The sequence below is a fragment of the Saccostrea cucullata genome, unplaced genomic scaffold (genome assembly GCF_032062105.1).
Source record: "Saccostrea cucullata isolate Sc308-1 unplaced genomic scaffold, CSIRO_AGI_Scuc_v1 ctg416, whole genome shotgun sequence".
Taxonomy (NCBI): domain Eukaryota; kingdom Metazoa; phylum Mollusca; class Bivalvia; order Ostreida; family Ostreidae; genus Saccostrea; species Saccostrea cuccullata.
In genome coordinates, this window is record NW_026925088.1 from 233478 (window position 1) to 256471 (window position 22994).

General features: G+C 35.6%; 4 protein-coding genes across 5 annotated transcripts; 2 read left to right on the plus strand and 2 right to left on the minus strand.

Moving 5' to 3' along the window:
* The first annotated feature begins 888 nt into the window (after positions 1-888).
* Positions 889-4846, plus strand: LOC134268038 (gustatory and pheromone receptor 39a-like). Its single transcript, XM_062750243.1, has 4 exons — positions 889-2079; positions 4196-4264; positions 4352-4441; positions 4702-4846. Exons 1-4 carry the CDS (start codon positions 1069-1071, stop codon positions 4804-4806), a joined length of 1275 nt encoding a protein of 424 aa, XP_062606227.1. The 5' UTR covers positions 889-1068; the 3' UTR covers positions 4807-4846.
* Positions 4847-6363: 1517 nt separating this feature from the next.
* On the minus strand, positions 6364-8724 carry LOC134268039 (uncharacterized). The gene is made up of 2 exons (XM_062750244.1): positions 8637-8724; positions 6364-7717 (listed from the first exon to the last, which is right to left on the minus strand). The coding sequence occupies exons 1-2, from the start codon at positions 8661-8663 to the stop codon at positions 6596-6598; spliced, it is 1149 nt and encodes a 382-aa protein (XP_062606228.1). The 5' UTR covers positions 8664-8724; the 3' UTR covers positions 6364-6595.
* Positions 8725-9462: 738 nt separating this feature from the next.
* Positions 9463-13623, plus strand: LOC134268040 (marginal zone B- and B1-cell-specific protein-like). 2 transcript variants are annotated; one of them, XM_062750246.1, is made up of 4 exons: positions 9463-9951; positions 10161-10270; positions 10404-10508; positions 13011-13062. In XM_062750246.1, the coding sequence occupies exons 1-4, from the start codon at positions 9691-9693 to the stop codon at positions 13045-13047; spliced, it is 513 nt and encodes a 170-aa protein (XP_062606230.1). In that variant the 5' UTR covers positions 9463-9690; the 3' UTR covers positions 13048-13062. The 2 variants fall into 2 exon arrangements, with proteins under 2 accessions (XP_062606230.1, XP_062606229.1); XM_062750245.1 differs by lacking the exon at positions 13011-13062 and adding an exon at positions 13233-13623 and having other exon boundaries at positions 9464-9951.
* A 4887-nt stretch (positions 13624-18510) lies between these two features.
* On the minus strand, positions 18511-22305 carry LOC134268026 (renalase-like; the record flags this gene model as incomplete). Its single annotated transcript, XM_062750228.1, has 5 exons — positions 18511-20418; positions 20722-20897; positions 21202-21375; positions 21572-21736; positions 22160-22305. Coding segments are annotated over 5 exons (832 nt in total), but the record flags the coding sequence as incomplete, so codon positions are not given.
* Between the last annotated feature and the right edge of the window lie 689 nt (positions 22306-22994).

Genomic DNA, 22994 nt, shown 5'->3' on the forward strand with positions numbered 1-22994 from the left:
TTTTTATGTCCTTACAAAAGAGCTGGCATGAAACCCTTAACTGCGTTGTAGAAGTTAATTTATCCAAAAAGCATGATTTTAAACAAATTTCATGAGGCCATATTTAAAATAATATTTGCTTGCCCTCTCCCAACTCAGGGTAAAGTTAATGGGTCGGTATGTAGATGGTAAAAAAATCCAGAAAATTTCGGTGTTTTTGTGGACGGGATAAGAGGAATAAAAAGATAAAATATCGTGTTCTGGAATGTAATAAAAAAATTTTTTTTAAGTCGGACCATTTTTAGTCAGTCGATCGGGAGGGAGGGGGCAACCAAACATTTTTTATTAAAGATGGTCTGATCAAAGTGGTGTTGTCTGCTTTCAATGACTCAAGTCTAATTCCGTTTCATGATCTTCGGACGAGAAAGTGCCAATCTGCTAGACCTATTGTTGGCACTTGCGCAGTCAGTGCCGAGGCTGCAAGATCTCGTATTACAACTGCACTTTCCTGTGCACTTTTAGACTGATACATTACCGTCTATCATAATTTAATAATACTGTATAACGAAAACATTTTCCCTTATTATACAAAGCAGTATTTAACTTTGGGTATGATGTTCTTTAATTTTTTATTATATGGGTATGATGTTGCAAATTAACACGTGAGTTGATGGAAACAGGACACAAGTTCTACTTCCGGTCCTGACGTCGGGCTATTGGAACAGGATCACGTTTCCTATCTTCAGGGAACGTCCCAGTGGCCATAAGTAAACACTCTGTCACTACAAAAACGATGCAAGTACAACAAGTACACATCTCTCTTTTCTGAAGTGTGTTTAAAGAATACAACGAGCAAATTAAATACAGATTCATCATGCATTACTTCGATCAGCTTTACAAAGAAAAGGGAAATAAAATCTTTGGCCATCTTCAATCACTTTTCTTAGTGGGAGAGATATTCAAGAAACGCTTTAATCGCTAACACATGTCTGTTGATGCTAGTAAATGTAGATTTATTTATTTGAATTTTCATTGTATATATCTGTGATCTGAGCTCCCCAATATATCGCCCCGTGCCTTCCGAACCTCATGCCTACCATTGTGGTACCAGTGATGGAAGACAGGAAGAACTCGCTGCGGGCGGCGTGGACCGTGGAGGAAGGTCGAGGCCTGAAATGGTCCTTCCGGTTCCTTTTGTGGATTTTGAAGGTGGCGGGTCTTCTACATGGTGTTAAAACAAAAGAAGCGAAAAGTGACGACGGACACGAGAACGAGGAGAGTCCGACAACCAAAAGTAAGAAGAGCAAGTGCTCGTTCTGGCTGGTGTACGACATCGTCGTGTTTCTGATCCTTCTGGGAAATTTCGGGAGTTCTCTGACCACGTTCAAGGACGCTACCAGTTTGGATGGAATGGTCTGTAATGAAATTATTACATGTACTTGGTTCCTACAGGCGGCCTGTTACGCTCTGAACAATATTATAGGTTGTAAGTATTGGAATGCTTTCTTCGAGAAATGGGACGCGCTGTCCAAAAGTCTTGGTTTCAAACATTCAAAGACACCCCGAAGAATCTCTATTGCGACTTGCATTCTGTACACCTGTTGGTTGCTGGCATCGTTTGGATTTATGGGGATTGGAATGTACTTTATCACAAGCTCTGGACCGCCGCCACCACAGGATGCGGTGTCTATCATCATCAAAATCGTCCAGATGATCGTCTACTACTACTTCGTCTCTGTGTGGTTTCTGTTGACAGCCATGTTTGTCATCGCCTGCTATATCATATACATAGCTTTCCGACATTTCAAGAAAAAGTTTGTCGGCGCCATAACCAGTGACGGGAAATTCAATGGAGACATAGAGAACTTTCGTCTACAACACATGAAGTTGTTGGACATGCTCTACACGGCAGACGACATCTTCTCCATGTACGTGCTGGTGACGATTGCGACCATTATTCCGTTGATCATTTTCACACTGTACTTTGTCTTGTTTAAGACTGTGAACACCTTTGCATACGCCGCCACCTGGTGGTCCGTGGGTCTCAGCTTCATTCAGATCATCTGTGTCTTCATGGCGGGAGGTGTAGTCAACCACGAGGTCAGTATAGTCCACGTACCATCAGGTCCCCAAGACCCTCTGAAAACTGACGGACCGATATTATGAATGCAACATTTACTTGCACTTTAAGCAGAAAACTAATACAGTCCCCGTTTCTTTGAGCTTTACATGTATCTACTTTAATATTTATTTTTGATAAATGCCAGCATAATTTTTAACCCACATAATAAAGATTTTTATGCCCCCGTAAACGAAGTTTCGGGGGTATATAGTTTTTGTCGTGTCCGACTGTCTCTCTGTCCGCAAAAAATTTAACCTTGCCCATAACTTTTCATTTAGTGGAGTTATGACTTTCATATTTCATATGTGTATTTCTTATGACAAGACCTTTCTGTGGGTACCACCAAATTTGACCTTTTGACCTTGGAGTTTGACCCACTTTTACATGAAAATTTTGAACTTTTACTTTGGCCATATCTTTTGAACAGTAGAAACCAGGACATTTACACCTCACATAATGTAATGTTTGTTGAAAGACCTTTTACTGGACACCAACAACCTTGACCCTTTGACCTTGACCTTGTAGATTTTCGTACTTGTGAAAAAACTTTAATCTTGGCCATAACTTTTGAACGGTAAGGGATGGGGATTTCATACTTCATATATGTAATTCTTGTGAGCAGAAGACCCTTCATTGGATACCAAGTACCTTGATCCTTTGACCTTGACCTAATTTAAAAAGCAAACCTTGACCATAATTTTTAAAGAGTTAGGGCTAGTGCTTTGATACTTTATGTATTTGATCCTCATGACAAGACCTTTCATTTGATAACAAGAACTTTGACCCTTTGACCTTGAAGTTTGACCTACTTTTTAAAAATTGAACGTTGGCCATAACTTCTGAACAATTAGGGCTAGGGCTTTCATGCTCTACATAAGTATTTTATGTGGCAAAACCTTTCATTCGATACTAATTACATTGACCTTGACCTTGGAGATTTTTGTACTTATTAAAAAAAACTTAAACATTGGCTTACTTTTAAATTTCACAATTGTTTTCTAGTGAGAATACCCTTCTTTTGGTGCCAATTATTTAAATTTTCATTTAAGAAAAGCATAATCTTTGCTATGTTGTCATATGGGGGCATCAGTGTTTCACAAACACATCTTGTTCTTATATATGTTAATATACCTTAATATTAGCTCAAAACCAAAGAATGAGCTATCCCGGTTCATCAAGTTCAAATTAGAAAAACAAAGGTATTTCCTCATCACAGTTAATTATTGGAAACTATTTACGCGTCTTTGTAACTCAATTCATTGTTAAAGTACACGGAATGAATAAATATTTTGACAATTGTCAATTCTATTGTAAACTATACAATCGATGCACATGCCGTATAACTAGAATTATAAACAAAATTTTATGCTTGGCACCTGTTAAAGATTTCTGCTTATCTTCAATAAATAAACACAACTTTCTTCGGCATCTGCTATTAAGGTTAAAGAAATAATAATCTTGCTTTAATAAAACGATTTGTTATCCTCTACGATCGGTAGATTTATTACTACAAAGTTTCAGAATTGGTGTTTAATTTTTTCTTTACAATTAGGCATTCACAATACATGTAGTTGAAAAATATTACGTGATTACATTTAAAAATCAAATAGGAGTAGTTAAATCATTACACATGCTTCTTCAACTACTGATTTTTTATATCAAGTAGTATCTTAAGTCTTTGAATTAAAGAAACATGTACATGTGAATTTTACTTTGCCCATATTATATGAAGCGCTGCATGGGAAGATGAGCTCATTTTCCATGAATTCAAAATCAGTGTGCTCGAATGATATTCTTGAACTGGTCTTTAAACATATTGGACTCTCTGTCTCCAAATATGTTCTGGGCAACTTATCATCCATGCTTGTCTAAGAATTAATAAATGGCAATTGGATAATGTAAAATCTGTTATAGTTGCATGTTTGGAAATGCACCTTATTTACTGTTGTCATTTTTGGCTCATGCTCACTCTTCCCTTGACATTTTTGCAGACCCAAACTTAGTTTTCCCTTGACATTTTTACAGGCCATAACTTATTATTCACATTGTTATTTCTTCAAACCAATTCTTAATATTCCTTTGTCATTTTTGCAGGCCCATGCTGTATTAGCCAGTATCTACACTATAGATTTACGTAACATGTCGCCAGGGGAAAGTATTCAGGTAACTAGGTCTGTTTCATACTTCTGGACGATTCTGAATATATGGACTAGTTATCATCAATAAGAGAGTCCTTTCCATTTTTTGTAGATGACCACCTTTCTGACACAGCTGACCAGTCACCCTATCGGCTTCACGGCGTTTGGTTTATTTACGATTGACAAGCCAACCATCATCACAGTAAGTTGTTCTTTATACCTGTATATTGTCTCCTACAAGGAAAAATTTTGACGGCACACTTTAACTGAGTAAGGAACAATTCTAAGACAGCAACTTTGCAAAAAAACGCTAAAAATTGAGATTGAAAAAATTCCGACTTTTAAAAAGCACATGACTTGAGTAAAAAAAAAATCGTAATTAGTTTGACATCTTGTAAAAATGATATACATGTATTACTTATTTAAAATCAATACTCAGTCTCCCTTTTTTCCTTTGTCCAGTTTGCTGGCAGTATAGTGACCTATGCTGTGGTGGTTATTCAGTTTAAGCCGTCAGGTAATACCGTGGATATGATTAACCAGGCCCTGAACTGTACCTCGCCCTGATGTGGGAGTCACAAAAACCGCACCGCGAAGGACGGGCACCTGCTTCACCCCCTCCCCCTCCTCTTTTACGAGAAAGTTGGGGGTGCTCTATAAACGAAGCATATACCTGACTATTGTGTGCTAGAGACATGTGATACACGTACTGAACCAATGATGATCTTTAATCGTTAATTTCTGTGTGTGAAATTATTTGTTTTATGGTCTACCTCTTTACCTAGTGACAAACATTCCTATGCACCTGAATCTTGTAATGTGTTGCACATCTGTCAATAATTTATTGTAATTTTATGTTTATCATGTTTATGTACTTAGATTTTAATAGAATTGTACGGAATATTTGACTTTTATTTCAAATGTAGTCAGAAGTTTATGAAAATTTGTTAACCCTATACATGTACAGGTATACTACATGTAGTAAGTATACATTGTATTTTGTACAGATGTAATGAGTTTTCTGCTGTACGTAATGTACCTAAATATGATGATATCTTATTGTTCATATATGTATCTACTGATATCAGGCATGTGGTACTGAAATTGCTTTGAAAAAATATTTATAAACAGCATAACGGATGAAATTGATCTGCATTAATTTAAAATCTTGTATGGTTTGTATTAGTTTGTGTACATAAAAAGTACTATGTTACAAAGTATAACATATACATGTATTGTACTTGCATTATAAGAAAAACTGTGTTTGCCGGCTCTTACAGTACAAATATTAAGGAAAGATGCAATAAAATTATTGTCATTAAGAGAAAGGCACCTGGAGCTAAATAATGATTAAAAATCTTCCGCTATCATTCTTGATGTTTGCACAATCCAACTTTTATCCGCATTTTCAGACAATTCGCAGATTAAAATCAATCAATTGTCGGAAAGGGATTGTTTTTCCCCTATCATTTCATATTGAACTCTATGATTCCATATACCCAGCACACAAAAATGTACATTTCAAACAATACTTTTTTTTATTTCAGGGTAAAAATATCCTTTATGTACGTTAAAATCAAATCTTGATTCTATCCCCCCTTCAATATCTAGCGTTTCGTGTAACAGCAGTAATTGACTAGGAAGAAGGAGGAACTGCAATCATATTTGTAAATTTCCTCCAGCTGACAATTAAAGTCAGTATTCATGTAAACACATTTGATAATTTAGAATGACAAATAAAATGTATTAGTGTTATCAAGACTTGATAATAATCAATATTTTTATCTTTCTGGTTTGTACAATAATGTGAGGGTATATTACCCTACCGAATAGCTTACCACGTCTCAATTTCATTCGAACCATGACCTGATAAAACGAGAAGAGAATTTTAAAATTTATTTTCTGTAACCATAAAAAATCAAAATGTAACTTTCAGCTTGCACAAAAAATTACACAACCAATTAAAACATTCTCACTCTCGATTTTCTCGACATTTTTGCGTTAGTGTGTGCGTAATCACATCAATTTGGAATTAAGCTGGCGAAATTTTTATTAATGTTTAATATTTTTTTCAATTAAATATAAGTTAATACATGTATACTCGGCTATCAAACGTTCTCCATAAGCAATCTGCCATTGCTGCATTACAAAGCACGTTACCAATATTTTATACTTGACAAAGCCTTGACACTGAACACAACATTTTTGGTGGGTATGAAATTAAAAGTTTGAAATGTACATTTCCTTCAAGATAAAGGTTTTTTTTAATTTTAGTTCCATTATGAGAATATATAACCATGTTCAGTTGTTCACCATTCAAAGTTAGAATCAGGACTGTTTGCGATGCGAGACATCTTTACATTAACACGGTTTTCTCGGCATATTTCAGGACTATGAACAAGAAGATGGACAATCCTGCGGCGTATAAAAAATGTTTAACATTTACTTTCTGAAGCGATGAGGAAAGTTCTTTAGTAAGAGACACATCATCACTGACATCAAAATCATACATCTTCTCGATCTCCGGGGTGTAATCAGGTCCGTTCGACTGTCCGTCATTGAAGTCATATTGCTTGTATCCCGACAACAGTTTCACTTCGTTTGTTTTGGCATTTGGTGGAAGGTCTTTAGGATATTCAATTTGTTGATCTGAAAATGAAGGAGGGGGTTTTGAGACATAAAACCGGACCCCTCCGGTTGGCCAGTGCGTAGTCATACACCCACATTCATAAGCCAATTTCCTTTTCTCGTAATCATCTTTTGTTGCCCATATTGCAGGGGTCATACAAATGAAAATTATGAAACGCCATCTCCCTGGATTATTTCGGCTTCTCAAAGGTCTAGCGTTAGCGTGAATCAGTCTGGAATCCCATAAAACCATTCCTCCTTTTGGCACCGGAAGTCGAATCGTTTTGCATCCCTTGTCCTTGAACCATTCGAAGTCTTCATCTCGCAGATGATAGTATTCGTTAATTGAACTTTTAAATGCTTGTTTTTTGTTCAGTTTATAAAATTCATCAAGATATTTGTGAGAACCTTCCATTAAATGAAACGTCCAATCGTCTTCGTCTGTTGTTTCGAGGTACACACCTCCTTGGTAGGCGTGGAGCCCTTTCCTTCTTGCTGATTGGTCAGTGTGCAGCCAGTGTTGTCCTGGTGACTCAAACTCCTCCTTCCCATCTTCTGGTGGTCGTCCTATGGCAATGGCATCAACGCTTGACAAAAGTTTGTCTGTTTTCCAGAGTTGTGCAAAAACAGATGTTGTTTTCAGTCTTATTTTCCAAGTCGTTTCGAAATTCCCGGTGTTGTACTGGTTAATCAAAGAAGACTTACTTCTGGGCCAGTCGCCATCTTTGAACTGATCCAGCCACTCCCTGTACTCGGTGACGTAATCGTCACATTCGGAACTCTGTAACACCCCACTGATCACCGTGAACCCTTTATCATTCAGCTCCTGTCTATGTTCATCGGTCAGCATCTACAACAAAATAAACATGAAAACAAAGGAGAGTTCTAAAGATAGGTCGGGTAAATAAGATTAATGCTTGTATGTACTTATGCGTGAAAAGAAGAAAACACTTGCTGTGGCCTTCAACTCGACATTTAGATAAATCGACGTATTGTCAATTAACAATGGTAATTTTCATTCCTACGTCGATACGATATATCCTGGTGAGCTTGAGATAAAAGATTCCACAGAGTCTGACACATCTGTTTCATACTTGGATATTTTACTTGAAAAAGACGTTAATGGTAATCTAACAACAAGCTATATGATAAACGTGATGACTTTAACTTTTCTATCGTCAACTTCCCTTTTTTATGCAGCAATAAACTTTCATCACCTGCATACGGAGTGTATATATCTCAGTTGATTCGATACGCAAGAGCTTGCTCTTCGTATGAACAATTTCTAAAACGAGATAAATTATTGACAAGCAAGTTGATGAAACAAGAATATCAGCCGAGACGAGTCATCATTTCGTAAGTTCTATGGTCGATATGACCTTGTCAGCAAATACAATTTATCATTGAGTTAAATGCTGACTGTTGTTTTTCATACTAATTGTTAGTCCATTATTTATACCCTGAATTGACGACGGATTTTTCCGTTGTTTCCCGATCGTGACAAGGAGCACACGGCGGGTGTGACCGGTCAGCAGGGGATACTCACTCCTCCATGGCACCTGATCCCACCTCTGATGTCAGAGGTCCGTGTTTGCTCTGCTCTTATTTTGTATTATTTTATGGACTTTGAGATTGAAAACTGTTCGTTATCTCCACATCCTTACTTAAAGAATGAAGTGCATGTGTACTTGTCAGCAGGGGATGCTCACTCCTTCATGGCTACTGAAAACGATCCCACCTCTGATGTTTTAGAGGAGTACAATATTCACCGAGAACAAATCAGGTGATTTAGCCATTTGCGGAATACTGGCAGAAAAACAGCAATAGTTGTATAAAAGTAAAACAATCTAACTAAAATTAGACGCTTTACGCTCCTGTTTTTGTTATGTAGTTAATGGAAAGGATCTAATTTTAATTAGATTGAAATTATATTTAATAACTATTTAGGAGCACACGGCATAAGTGACTGGTCAGCAGGGGATGCTCACTCTTCCATGACTACTGATCCCACCTTTGACGTTTTAGAGGTCCGTGTTAGTTATACTCTTCATTTATATGTGTATTGTTTGAATGGACTATTATGTTCGTTATCTCCATATTTCATCGAGAGTCCTCTCTCTCCTGTCAAAAAGATCAGCTGATATAAGCGCTGTTTTACACAGTATCAATCTATCCCTCTCCGATATTTTAAATGACGTTTTAGGGAGAAAATATCAATCTATCGATTTTAATCCCTTTCCATTGCTCTTCATGCTTTTTAATTTGACACTACCTCAAGCTATGTTTATTAATAAGAATTTTAATAAATCAACATTACAGGAACAAATCATCTATTTCTTAATTTGGATAGAGGGCGTTTGATTTTTTAAGCAAGAATTTCAAAGAATATTCACAGCAGCAGTATTATAGTGTTAACTTACCTTTAGCAGTTTAGTTGTATTAGTTGTAAACTTTGATAGGGTTTCTATTTATATTCTGTAATATCAAGTTTATTTATAGAGCATGCAGTGACGTGGAAATGGACATGTCATTGACCAGGTTTAACATTTAAAAGTGAAAGTTTAAGCGTTGCGAAATCCAGTATTTTTATCAGTGCTCTGCTCTGTTACAGTTCCAGAGCCAGCGCCTTTTCACATCATGCAACGATCGATCGCATTTTGCCCTAAACCCCGACAATGCGAACCTGGAACTGCGCGCTCGATTTGAAACGTGTTACAATGCGATTCGCTTCCGGATTATAAATATGAAAGAGATTAAATTTATTCGAGTGTATACTCCAAGATAGGCCGGCCTACCCGACATTAGACACTTGCCAGCTACAGAATGGTTGTCATAAGGTTCCGTGCAGCTAATGTTTTATGTTGTTATATGATATTTAACATTTTGTATCTTGGAAAAGTTGCTTGTGAAGAGGATGGCGAGAGTAGTATAAAATTAACGAAGTCCGAGGGTGATGATGACATGCCTGAGGAGAGAGAGGGAATGATCCGCCTCTCCCCTCCGAAACTGGACGACGAGGAACAGAACAGCCCACATATGCCCCACGCTTTACGGTGTGACGGTTGTCGCGCTATCGCTCACCAGGTATTGTTTTTAATGATTATGAGACGTGTTTTAATTAAGAAGCTCACTGATCAGCCGATAGGGTCTTATTAATCAATTGTTAATGTGTCTGTTCCTCTCTTTACCCTATATTTATGAAATTGACATACCGTCACCCAAATAATATACAGATCATGAGAAGACTAACTTTTTCCTTATTATATGTTAATTAATGAATTTTTTTTGTCCAGCTTTCCTTTGAGTTCTACAGGAGACACCGTGTCAGACCAAAGCTGAAGCGACTGACAGAGTCTGATGTGATGGAGATCGTGGAGAGGGTCTGCAACAGTCATTTTGACAAGTCAGTGTTCTCATTCACGGCTAAGTTAAATCCTTGTCCACAGCCCATAGTCATAAACATTTTCCTCAGTTACATGTATATTCCTTACTGAGCTTGATTGATCTGGTAAGACGATTTGTTTGTTTTTTGACAGTTATGGGTTGAAGGCAGTGGACGGTGTAAACAGATTATCTGGGCCGGGATTAGAGACGGAGAAATCTCCAGGAATGATGCAGGGAGGGGGAAGATGGCCAGTCAGGTGGGTACTTACTCTAACAAGTAAGAGCCTCGGTTAACATACCTACACTCCTTATATACCTCGTTATGTGGCGCGTATATTTGTAGTTTCAAAACATGTATAATGCATACATGTGTATATCTTAAGGCTTCAGTATATGTGTAAAGCATTTATTTGTATTTCTAGCTAGCTAGCAGAACATGTGCATATTTTTGTATAGTCCAAAATTTCTGACGTTTTCCAGGCTTTTTCAAGATTTGCAGATTTTACGTGCCTGGAAAAGGTATCAGGTTCTCAGAGATTTTTCAAGATTTTGATATTTTACATGCCAGGATAACGTTTTCCTGGCACGTAAAATATAAATGTCTTGAAAGAGGCTGGAAAAAGTAAGATATTTTTGACTAACTTTTCTAGGCTTCAGAATATAAGTAAGGCCGGAATTAAAAATATCTTTGTTTCCCCTAACCCGACCCTGAATTCTGAAGGTGGGTCGGTAGGTAGGTAAACAATTTTATTTTATAACAGCAGCTTTGAAAATACATTCTAAAATTTAATAGAAAAAAACTTTAAAAGTAAGAAAAGTACAAAAGAAAGCGATTTGTGAACAAAATGCTAGGTATCAAACATATGCTATTTAAAGGAAAATTCATGATTAATTAATTTACACCTGTTATTTAGTTGAACTTGTGAGATATCTCACGCCAGAGTACATTAATGTAGATCGAATAGATAAAGACAAGATTCTCAAATACGCAAAGACCAGACATCCGAGTATATTTTTTCAAACCTTCCATCAGCCCCCAGTGCTTATAGACAATCAATGTACTTATTGAGGGCCATCAGATTTGCAGTGTTTCTAGAGCATTTTGCTTTAGAGTTAAGAAGTAAGCGTCTAATTTTAAGTCGCAGGTCCAAATACCAATAAGGAACGTTGAAAACAGTCTTTCTAAAGGGACCATAAAACTTATGTCCAGTCTCGCAATGATGCTGGCTCAAAAAAGATCCCTTACTGCATGCTTAATGGCAAAAAAGGTCTGAGTACGTCTAAATTTGGAGCATTGGGAAAATGTTTTAATGTCGTCCAAACAAGTCTATAGAAGGGATTAAAAGCAAAGAAACAACCAATCTTCGAGGGTGTAATTAAAGAAAAATACACTGGGCGTCTCAGGAAGCTGAATCATGATTTCAGAACTAATTGTAAAGAGTATTTAAACAATATTTAATTGAACCAAACCGAATCTACAAATTATAAAAAAGCTACATGTATATACAATGTCATAGTCACGAAGTTTAACCCATAAATAAAGGAAGTAAAGAAAGAAAATCTGAATTATATTTATAAGGATGAATATGCAGACATATTTACAACAACTCCTATGGTTCCGTAATGGCATATAGTAAACATAGGAAGATAGATGAACGTGGTATTAGATCAAAACTCAAATTAAGTAAAATTCAGTGAAATTGAATGATGTGTTCACTAGGTGGCCCCCTCATCTGCTCATTAGGCGGGCCTTACATGTACCATGTATTCCGTACCTTAAATTCAACAGACAGGTTTGTTTGTTGTTTACCATCCATTTCGAAAATTTATTAACTCACATGGAGATGCCAAAACACCTCCGAAACACTCTTAATTAGTCGTGGTAAATTTTATAATCAAATTGTTTCAAGAGAATTCTAGTTAGCTAAAGGCATAAGATTGAGACGTCGCCTTTGTTTATTAAGAACTTTTTCTTAGTAATCACATCTTGGCGCCATTTTCTTCAACAAATCAGAGTAGAACAATGTCGGCTGTTCTGCTAAAAACTGATTTTGATGAAATTGTATTTTATAAACTTAGTTAACAATAAAAAAAATAATTGAATCTTCTTATTTGAAAAATCTTTTCAGTCGGTTCGATTTAATTGGGTCGGTCGCGTTAGGGGAAACAAAGGTAATTTTTATTTTGGCCTAATGTAAATATATTTGTGAAAAAGGGATCATAAATGTAGTTGAAGGCCTCAGAACACATGTAATGCATATTTTATGTATTCCTAGGTTTCAGAATGCGTATAATGTGTATATATGTATTCGTAGGTTTCAGAATATATGTAATGCATCTGTGTATATGAACATGTGTAATGTGTTTGTGTATTTGTAGGTTTCAGAATATATGTAATGCGTCTGTGTATTTGTAGATTTCAGAACATGTATAACGCGTCTGTGTATTTGTAGGTTTCAGAACATGTGTAATGTGTCTGTGTATTTGTAGGTTTCAGAATATATGTAATGCGTCTGTGCATTGTAGGTTTCAGAATATATGTAATGTGTCTGTGTATTGTAGGTTTCAGAATATATGTAATGTGTTTGTGTATTTGTAGGTTTCAGAACATGTGTAATGCGTCTGTGTATTTGTATAGGTTTCAGAACATGTGTAATGCGTATGTGTATTTGTAGGTTTCAGAACATGTGTAATGTGTCTATGTATTTGTAGGTTTCAGAACATGTGAAATGCGGTGTAATGCGTCTGTGTATTTGTAGGTTTCAGAACATGTGTAACACATCTGTGTATTTGTAGGTTTCAGAACATGTGTAATGCTTCTGTGTATTTATAGGTTGCAGAACATGTGTAATGCGTCTGTGTATTTGTAGGTTTCAGAACATGTGTAATGCGTCTGTGTATTTGTAGGTTTCAGAACATGTGTAATGCGTCTGTGTATTTTTAGGTTTCAGAACATGTGTAATGCATCTGTGTATTTGTAGGTTTCAGAACATGTGTAATGCGTACGTAGGGGAGCTGGATGAGGAGGGAATTTACGAGGGATACCTTGAAGACAACACGCTGGAGAACTTCCTGTGTCGTAGGGAGGGACTGTTTGGTTATTGTAAAGACACGCCCCCCACAAAGAAAGAGGAACTCTGATGCTTGTTTTAGTTATAGAGAACAACCTATTTCTAAAAGATCAAATAAGTCCTTAATGTTGTTATAAAATTATAAATATTTATTTTGTTTACTATCTTTACATGTTAATGGTTTACAGTAAGTTGCTGTTGAACAATATTTATATGTAATTTTGTTTTTGTTACTTAATGATGTCATGGATCAAAGATATTTAACAGCTTTCTGAATTTATATCTTTTTAAAAAAATTCAAATAGTGTTATCAAAATAGTGTTTATGTACTTATCAAATTCAATTTTAACTTTTAAAAATATATAACATTCATGAGTTTTTATTAGTTACACATTTATGTGTAACTCAAAGGAAAAATGATTTTTTATTTATTTACTTATTTTTTTGCTAAGGATGTATTTTTCTTTGCTGGAGATCAACTCTCAATCATCATCATCCTTCAATAAGGATTTCACTAAGTTATTTAGAACTTGTTTCCAATCCTTTTGGTTGATATCAATAAACTATGTTCATAAAAAAACAACCTTTTTTTTAAATTGAGAAAATATCATAAACAGCATGGTCTTATAAATTTATGATTTCATTGAAACACTAAGTGATCTCTTCTTACTTCCTGGAGAAAACAAAAAATTCTAACTGAAAGTCTCAATACATGTGACACAGTGTATTTCATAATGACGGTAATATATTTTCTGAATTCATGCATCATAAATTTATTAATGTTTATTTTCTTTCTGTGGAATGTTGTTTTTATCTATTAATTTTTTTTTTTAGCAAAAGTGAATTTCCTAATATTATCACCAATTACTTCCTCACCACAGTGCAAGTCCTTTGAATACATGTGTATGAACTTTGTCACCATTGTACAGTGACATGTAGGGTCATTAATGTTAATGCAGTTTATCAACATTTTTCAACTTTTTGATGACAAAGTACTAAATCACCTTTTTTTTTTAATTTTACACTTTTTAAGTTTAATAGTCTTTTACTACAATACTCAACAGCCCCTATTAATATTGTCCATCTCAAGTGCCCATCAATGCCAGAATTGGAACAATAAAATGCAAATAATTTTCTTGATATGCTTCCTATTTTTTTAATTCCAAATTTTATGTTTTAATCATAAATAAGTTTTTTGTTAAATAAGAAAATATCTACAATTTCCTTATAGTGTATATAGTCTTAGAAGTTGTACTAATGTGAAAAAAGATGATGGTATTTCCTGTGAAAGAATAAAATTTTCAGGGGGGTTAATTTTTGTAATTTCATCTATCAAGAGACATCATCATGTCATCCATAAAACATAGGTAATCAAAGATTACAAAGCTGGGATTGACCTGTTCCAAAAAAATTTACCTGGTCACTCATCTGGAAATGAATATCAGATTCAGCATCCAAAGCAAGTCTCGATTTTCCATCCTTAGATGCATCATCCCTGCAAGTTAAATCATAGCAGGACATAAAATTTCAGAACTACTCCAAAAACATAACACTGGTTACTCATCTGGAAATGTAGGCCAAATCCGCATGTGAAATCATCTAAGTAATGTCCATCCCCAAATGCATCATTCATGCAAGTTTGGTCCATTCCATCCCCAAATGCATCATTCATGCAAGTTTGGTCCATGTAGGATATATAGTTACTTGGGAATAAACCTGCTCCAAAAACTTTAACCTGGTTCATCTGGAAATGTACAATCCAAAGCAAGTCAGGTAGTGTTCATCCCTAGATGCTTCATCCATGCAATTTTTATCCAGGTAGGGTTTATAGTTTCTTAGGAACAGACCTGCTCAAAAATCTTTTATTTGTTCATGCATCTGGAAAATGTAGCCCATAAGGTCAGATCCATCATCCAAAGCAAGTTTGGTAGTGCCCCCTAGATGCATGTAATTACTTGAGAATGGACCTGTTCCAAAAACTTTAATGTGGTCACTCAACTGAAAAATGTAGGTCAGTTCCAGCATCCAAAGCAAGTCTGGTAGTGTTCATCCCTAGATGCATCGTCCATGCAAGTTTGGTCCGGGTAGGGCTTATAGTAACATGTACTTGAAAATGGACCTGCTCTAAAAACTTGAACCTGATCACTCATTTGGAAAACGTAGGTCAGATTCGAATCAAGTCTGGTAGTGTCCATCCCTAGATGCATCATCCTTGCAAGATTAGATTTGGGTAGGGCTTATAGTTACTTGGAAATTGACCTGCTCCAAAAATTTTAACCTTGTCACTCAACTGGAAAATGTAGGTCAAACCCTGCATCCGAAGCAAGTCTGGTAGTGTCTATCCCTAGATGCTTCATCCATGTAAGTTTGGTCCATATAGGGCTTATAGTTTCTTGGAAATGGACCTGCTCCAAAAACTTTAACCTGGTAACTCATCTGGAAAATGTAGGTCAGATTCAGCATCCGAAGCAAGTCTGGTAGTGTCCATCCCTAGATGCATCATCCAGTAAGTTTGGTTCAGGTAGGGCTTCTAGTTACTTGGGAATGGACTTGCTCTTATAAAACTTTTACCTGGGATGCCACCACTAATGCCGACGCAGGGGGTATAGCATAAGCTCATCTCGACTTCGTAGAGGTGAGCTTGAAATATCAAGAGGCCCATGGGCCACATCGCTCACCTGAGAATCTTTGACCATTCTGTTTTTTACCAGATTTCCCCTTTGTAATACATATTGTGACCTACCCCAATGATCAAAATTTTAACAATTTGAAATCTACACTACCCCAGGATGCTTCCACAGCTTTTCTGGCCCAGTGGTTCATGATAAGAAGATTTTCAAAGATTTTTCCTATATATTCATATTTAAAACTATGATTCCCCATTGTGGCCCCACCCTACCACCTGGGGTCATGATTTGAACAATTTAGAATCTACACTTCCCCAGGGTGCTTCCACATAAGTTTCAGCTTTTCTGGCCCAGTGGTTCTTGAGAAGAAGATTTTCAAAGATTTTTCCTATATATTTCTATGTAAAACTTTGATTCCCCATTGTGGCCCTGCCCAACCCCCAGGGGTCATGATTTGAACAATTTAGAATCTACACTTCCCCAGGGTGCTTCCACATAAGTTTCAGCTTTTCTGGCCCAGTGGTTCTTGAGAAGAAGATTTTCAAAGATTTTTCCTATATATTTCTATGTAAAACATTGATTCCCCATTGTGGCCCCACCCTACCCCCGGGGGTCATGAATTCAAAAATGAATCTACACTACCCCAGGGTGCTTCCACATAAGTTTCAGCTTTTCTGGCCCAGTGGTTCTTGAGAAGAAGATTTTCAAAGATTTTTCCTATATATTTCTATGTAAAACATTGATTCCCCATTGTGGCCCCACCCTACCCCCGGGGGTCATGAATTCAAAAATTTAGAATCTACACTACCCCAGGGTGCTTCCACATAAGTTTCAGCTTTTCTGGCCCAGTGGTTCTTGAGAAGAAGATTTTTAAAGATTTTTCCTATATATTTCTATGTAAAACTTTGATTCCCCATTGTGGCCCCGCCCAACCCCCAAGGGTCATGATTTGGAAAATTTAGAAACTACACTACCCCAGGGTGCTTCCACGTAAGTTTCAGCTTTATTGGCCCAGTGGTTCTTGAAAAGAAGATTTTTTAATGACCCCACCCTATTTTTGTCTTTTCTTGATTATCTCCCCTTGTGAGAGGACTTGACCCTTCATTTTGACAATTTAAATTCCCCTTCACCCAAGGATGCTTTGTACCAAGTTTGGTCAAAATTGGCCCTGTGGGTCTTGAGAAGAAGTCGAAAATGTGAAAAGTTTACAGATGGACAGCTGGACAGACGGACGACGGACAAAATGTGATCAGAAAAGCTCACTTGAGCCTTCGGCTCAGGTGAGCTAAAACGGCAAAGTAGGACATAATACTATAATACTTGGACTTACCTACCCCAATCCATAGACCAATAAATTTGACCCCATGAAAATGAATTCTTTATATAGTACCGGGGTACTGTAAACCAACTTTTATTTGCTTGCGAGAAATATCCACGAGTTCCGCGACCTCCATTAACCCGCGAATATAAATCGCCGCAAATCATTCATTTTGCTAAGGATTTATAGAGAATGATTCCTCGGTCGCGGAAATTAATCGCCGCAGATTAATTTTAAACTGACGAATCGTAAATAAAAGATGATGCGAATAATAGTTGGTTTACAGTATTGGTTGGAGATTTCACTTATATAAACTTCAAGTTTTTAAAAAAGGGAGAGGGAGAGAACAAAAAACAGCTGTACTGTTATCACAGATATTTTATTAAATAGATCACATCATTCCAAACAAAAACACTCATTAGAAAATAAACCTGTCCATTTTGTATGGTTACAAGATGTTTTTTTTATATATCTTTTATTACTTAACATAGTGTTAACAAATCCATAGCAAATTCAAAATGTAAATTTTGGGATTTTACAGGATATCAACAATAATTAAATCTCAAAAAACTTTCAAATTGACAATTGAGAACAAGTTTAAAATATTCTACACTGTATAAAAATTCTTTAAACAAGCTCAGGGAAAAAGTAAACAATGCAGAGTTTGGGGGGAGGGGGGAGTCGGATCCCCCTGACTGAATATGTAGAATTATTAAATGCATACATGTATACATGTATACCAAAGCAAATAAAATATATGGCAATATGGATTATGTGTATAAAAGATTCTTTTTATATGGAATATTTAACACACTGTAATGATGATCTTCTGAGTTTGTACAAGCCACATCTCATAAATCTTTCATTTAACATGCTGAATACTATTATTTAGTTAAAAAAAGTATTTCGGGAAAAAAAAAAGATTATGAATCGTCGGGGAATCAAACCCGGAACCTCTCACATGTGAAGCAAGAGACATCCCACTAGACCACTGAGTCGCTCTGCAAAGAAGCAAATTATATGCAATCATAAAGTCACATACATGTATATATTCATGTTTGGTATTGTCAAAATTTTACACAATCCACGGTGTTTGTTTTATTAAGCCTTTAATTATTAAATAGTTCTAATAGATGTAATAAGAACATAACGTCTGCCAAGAACCTGTATTATATTCGATAACTCTCCTTATGCCCCTGTGCTAAAAATAGAAACATGTAATACTATAAATTCTAATAAAACAAACGGGGCGGGGCACTTTGAGAGGGTTGAGAGAGGTCTTTGGGAATTTGATATAAAATTACATTGCATAAGCTCAAAATCTTCTTGAAATATCGTCCGGGAATGATAGTGTTACACAATGAGAGAATGTATAAATTTACGACCTTGAACTTTGACCTTTTGACCTCAAAATCAATAGGGGTCTTCCTTAGGCCACAGGGAGTTGTTATGTAAAATTTCATTGCAATAGCTCAAACGGTTCTTGAGATATCGTGTGGAAATGAAAGTGTTATAACAGACAGAATTTGCTTATTTATGACCTTGACCATTGACATTTTGACCTCAAAATCAATAGGGGTCTTCTTTAGTCCATAGGGAGTTGCTATGCTAAATTTCATTGCAAAAGCTCAAAGGGTTCTCGAGATATTGTGTGGAAACGAAAGCGTTACAGACAGACAGAAAGACGGACGGACGGACAAACCCAAATTAATATCCCCCACTTTTCAAGCGGGGGACAAAAAAATGCTTTGCATAGCAGAGCACTACTTGACCATATACTGTCTAAATCAAAAGCCCATGTTCAGATAATACTGTGAAATTATTACAGTGTATAAGGGGCTTCAACTTTGTTGTTACTCTTTACCTCAAATGTACAAGCTCAACAAATAGTAAAAAAGAATACATCATTTGTCCTTCAAAATTAGACTTATAAACTGATGACCCAAAAACCTATTAATATTAAAACGTATCTAGCAATTAACAACACGTCAGTGACAAGTCATTATAATTGTTACCAGAAAGGAGAGAAAATGTGACAAACCAGACCAGAATTTGATCCTGAATCTCCAGTCAGGTGCTCTATCAACTGAGCTATCTGGTCACTGGTGATCAAACCAGCTTGACATTCACAAAAAGTAATTCACTGTAAACAATGAAAATCTCCAGGAATCATTTTCTTTCTCCGTTTGCCCTATACAGTTCAATCTTTTGATTTTTGAAAACTTAACATCCAACAATAGAGCTATGGACCTGAGTTTCACAAGACCAATTTTTTTAACCGTTCTCTTTCTCTTAAAACTTAAGAGCCCTAATGCAGCTGTGTTCATGGCAATGATTCAGATCTAAATCTTAACTAGAAGAGGATATTCTCAAATTTGAAGTAGTCTTTTAAAAGAAAGTATAAACATTTATTTATTTGTGCCAAAAAAAATCCTTATGAATTAAATAACGACAGAACCCCTTTCTCAACCTAACTTTCATTCTAACCAGATTGACCATAGGATGCTTTGTGCCAAGTTTAGTAAAATGGCCTATTAAATCTAAAGTCAAAATTGTAAAAATATATACATGGACTTTGCTGGAACTTAGTAGAAGGTATCCAATGGTAGTAGATAGTGAAAGGTTACTTCCACATAAACATAGTAGGAAAAAAAAGATAATTATTGGTCATTAAAACATGATTGTGACATCACTTTGGAAAAAAAAATAATGGTTCTCCTAATCAGGAGTGCATGCAACAATGTACGGTATATATAAACATTCATGCCCAACATCAATGACTCAATTCAAACTTCCAGAAATTGTCACTGATGGTTACAAATCAGGAAATATCCCACTCATATGATAGCTTCTTCAAGATGTCTGTAAGGCTGTTTTTAGTCCATTTTCTAAATTCAATACTTTTAACACATACACTCAAACACAGTCTTCACTGGAACCTTTTAGAATGCTGCACATTTAACTCTAATATTTACATTGTCTATATGTTAGACTTGCTGCCTATAACTCGGAGCATGGCTTCTTTAGTGGAGATGGCGGATGCTATACAACCGTCCATGTTGGAATGTGTAAAACCATCACCGGCCAAAATTATTAGAGGTTTCTCGTTCAGTACAACACAGCCAGGGTTGTTCACATAAGCCTTGTGGACCTATTCAGAAAAAAAAAAAGATTTTAAATTACAAACGTAATTATGTTTATACATACAGGAATGTATGTCAAATACTGGTATTAACTATTAGCGTCATTTTAAAAGCACATAGCTCAGTCAGAATTTTACAGCATCAAAGTATAACGGTACTTTCAAAAGAACAACTTCATATAATACATTTTTTTTCATTCAACAGAGGCCCATGGGCCACAACACTCATCTGTATCGCCTTTTAAAGACAAAATAAACAAGATAAAAATACACCACATAAAACATTCATGGCAATACAAAAAAGAGATTGACCTGTGAGAATCTCCATTTATGCCCCTTGATTTCAGCTGGTTCTGGTAACTCTGGTAACACGTCTCGGAGCTGCTGAAGAATAGTGGGAACCATCACATTTTTGTCCTGTTCCAGATTTTCCAAACTAAATGGTACACTTGTATGTACAGTGACAGAGGGCCCAAGCTTGGGGTTGTCTGAAAAAAGAACATATTGATATGAAACAGTTTCTTGGTGTAGTTGTGAATATTCTCCTGGTCATGAGCTGTTACTGTACTCACTGAATACTCTAGAGCTGCACCACATTTCAAGATAAGTGATAAGTTAAAATGAACAACATACCATGGTATTTAAGATATTGGTATCTGAGTTAACAGAGTATAAGTGTATGTACCTTCTACTTTCCCTAATAATATACCTATTTACTTGAAATAAAAGAGTATTTTATTCATCTTAGATTATAAACTACTAAAATTTACATCTTTAATAATTTAAACTTACTCAACCCTCTCTTTTTGTTTTCGATGGCTACAAATCTAACACAGGGACTATCTGTGATGTATTTTCCTCCCCATGTGTAGCTTATTTTGGTGCCAGGATTGTAGAACAGTCCCACGGCAAATCGAGAGGAGTAGGAAACATTCTCCAAATTCTGCTTGACATCTGGCTTTGAATCTTTTCATATGTAGAAAAAGAATAAAGTGAATATACTTCATTATATCTGTAACTCTCTATATCCCTTTTTACTAATTCATTAAACTATATATAGCAAATCTGCCATTTTAATGGTTACTATTGGTACAACCTACTTTGTAATGGATTACTTTAGGTATGACCTACTTTGTTACGGATTACTATAGGTATGACCTACTTAAGATGTCAGCTATTGACCCCTGGAGCTGCAGAATCTGAGGGACAGGCATGGTCAGCACAGCTGAATCACACTCGTACGACTGACCGCTGTCACTGGTCAGCTGTACTTTGTCTCCACTCACATCAACTCGAGTTATCTGCTCACACTTTTTTAACTCGGCTCCTGTAAAACCACAAAAACTTGATAACAGGTAAAAATCATTTGATTAACCTAGCATCGTAGATAAATTTTTGAAAAGTATTTTCTCAATCTGAACCACTTCATTCATATTATCTTTTGTTGATGCTACATTTTGTCTATCATACTCAGATGTTTTTTTTTTAATCTTTCTTGTAAAGAGCTACATAATATTTTATATGTACTAAATCACAATCCTTTTTTTTATATCAATAGCTGTAAATGGCATCTGTGGGATTCAAGACCTATTGTTTTACCAATACAACTACATGCTGGAGACACTTAGTATTGATAGAATTACAGAAGTTAGGAATTAAATCTTACCAAATTATGTGTTAATTTAGCTTTTGTAAACAACTATTTGCACTTTTTCCAATAAGATATGAAGTTATTAAAACAACTGTGTACCTGATTGATTGAGGAAATGCTTTACTATTGAGCTCACACCCTCTGGTGCTATGTAGTTAGTGACGGACGGGTCTTTATTTCGGTGTCCATCAATCTCGCTAGATAAGGTTTTGAGAACTCCTTCTGAAATCAACTCATCATGAAATCTAAAACAAAAAATAAATTTAAATAATGACAAATGGTATGAAAAATGATCTGTTTCAAACATGTGACCTAAATAGGCTAATATCTTAAAATAAACACTATTTTTTATTACTGGCATACAGTAAAATATATGAGCCTTTCTTAAAATATATTATCTCAATTTAGATAAATACAGATATGAAAGATGACATTTCTTGCAACATAACCTTGCTAATTTTTGAAAACATAATGGTTTAAATTTTGAATAGAGATGCCTTTGTCCATGGCATTTATATCCCAATGTGGAAGGAATAGTCCAGTCAAAATAGCAAAAAATTTGCAAAACCCTAAACTAATTGCAACAGATTTTTTTTTAGCATTTCATGAAAGTTCAACATGTAGACAATGTAATATGAAAAATCGGAAAAATTTCATCGAGGCAATTTTTTGTAATTTGGGTAGGAATTATCTAATATATTGTTGGAAAAAAGAGGAAAAAACGAAAATTAACATGTTGAAAATTACACATGATTTTTTAAATTGGCAAGAAGTTTTTGAATTAATATAAAAAAGAAATATACAGGAACAAAAATCTAGAAGATATAATTATTATTTATTATAAATAAACGCGTCATGTTCAATATTATACCATGTTAAAACAGAGGAAATTCGAATTATTTTTTTTCTCCAGATGCCTTATAAATAGTGCTTA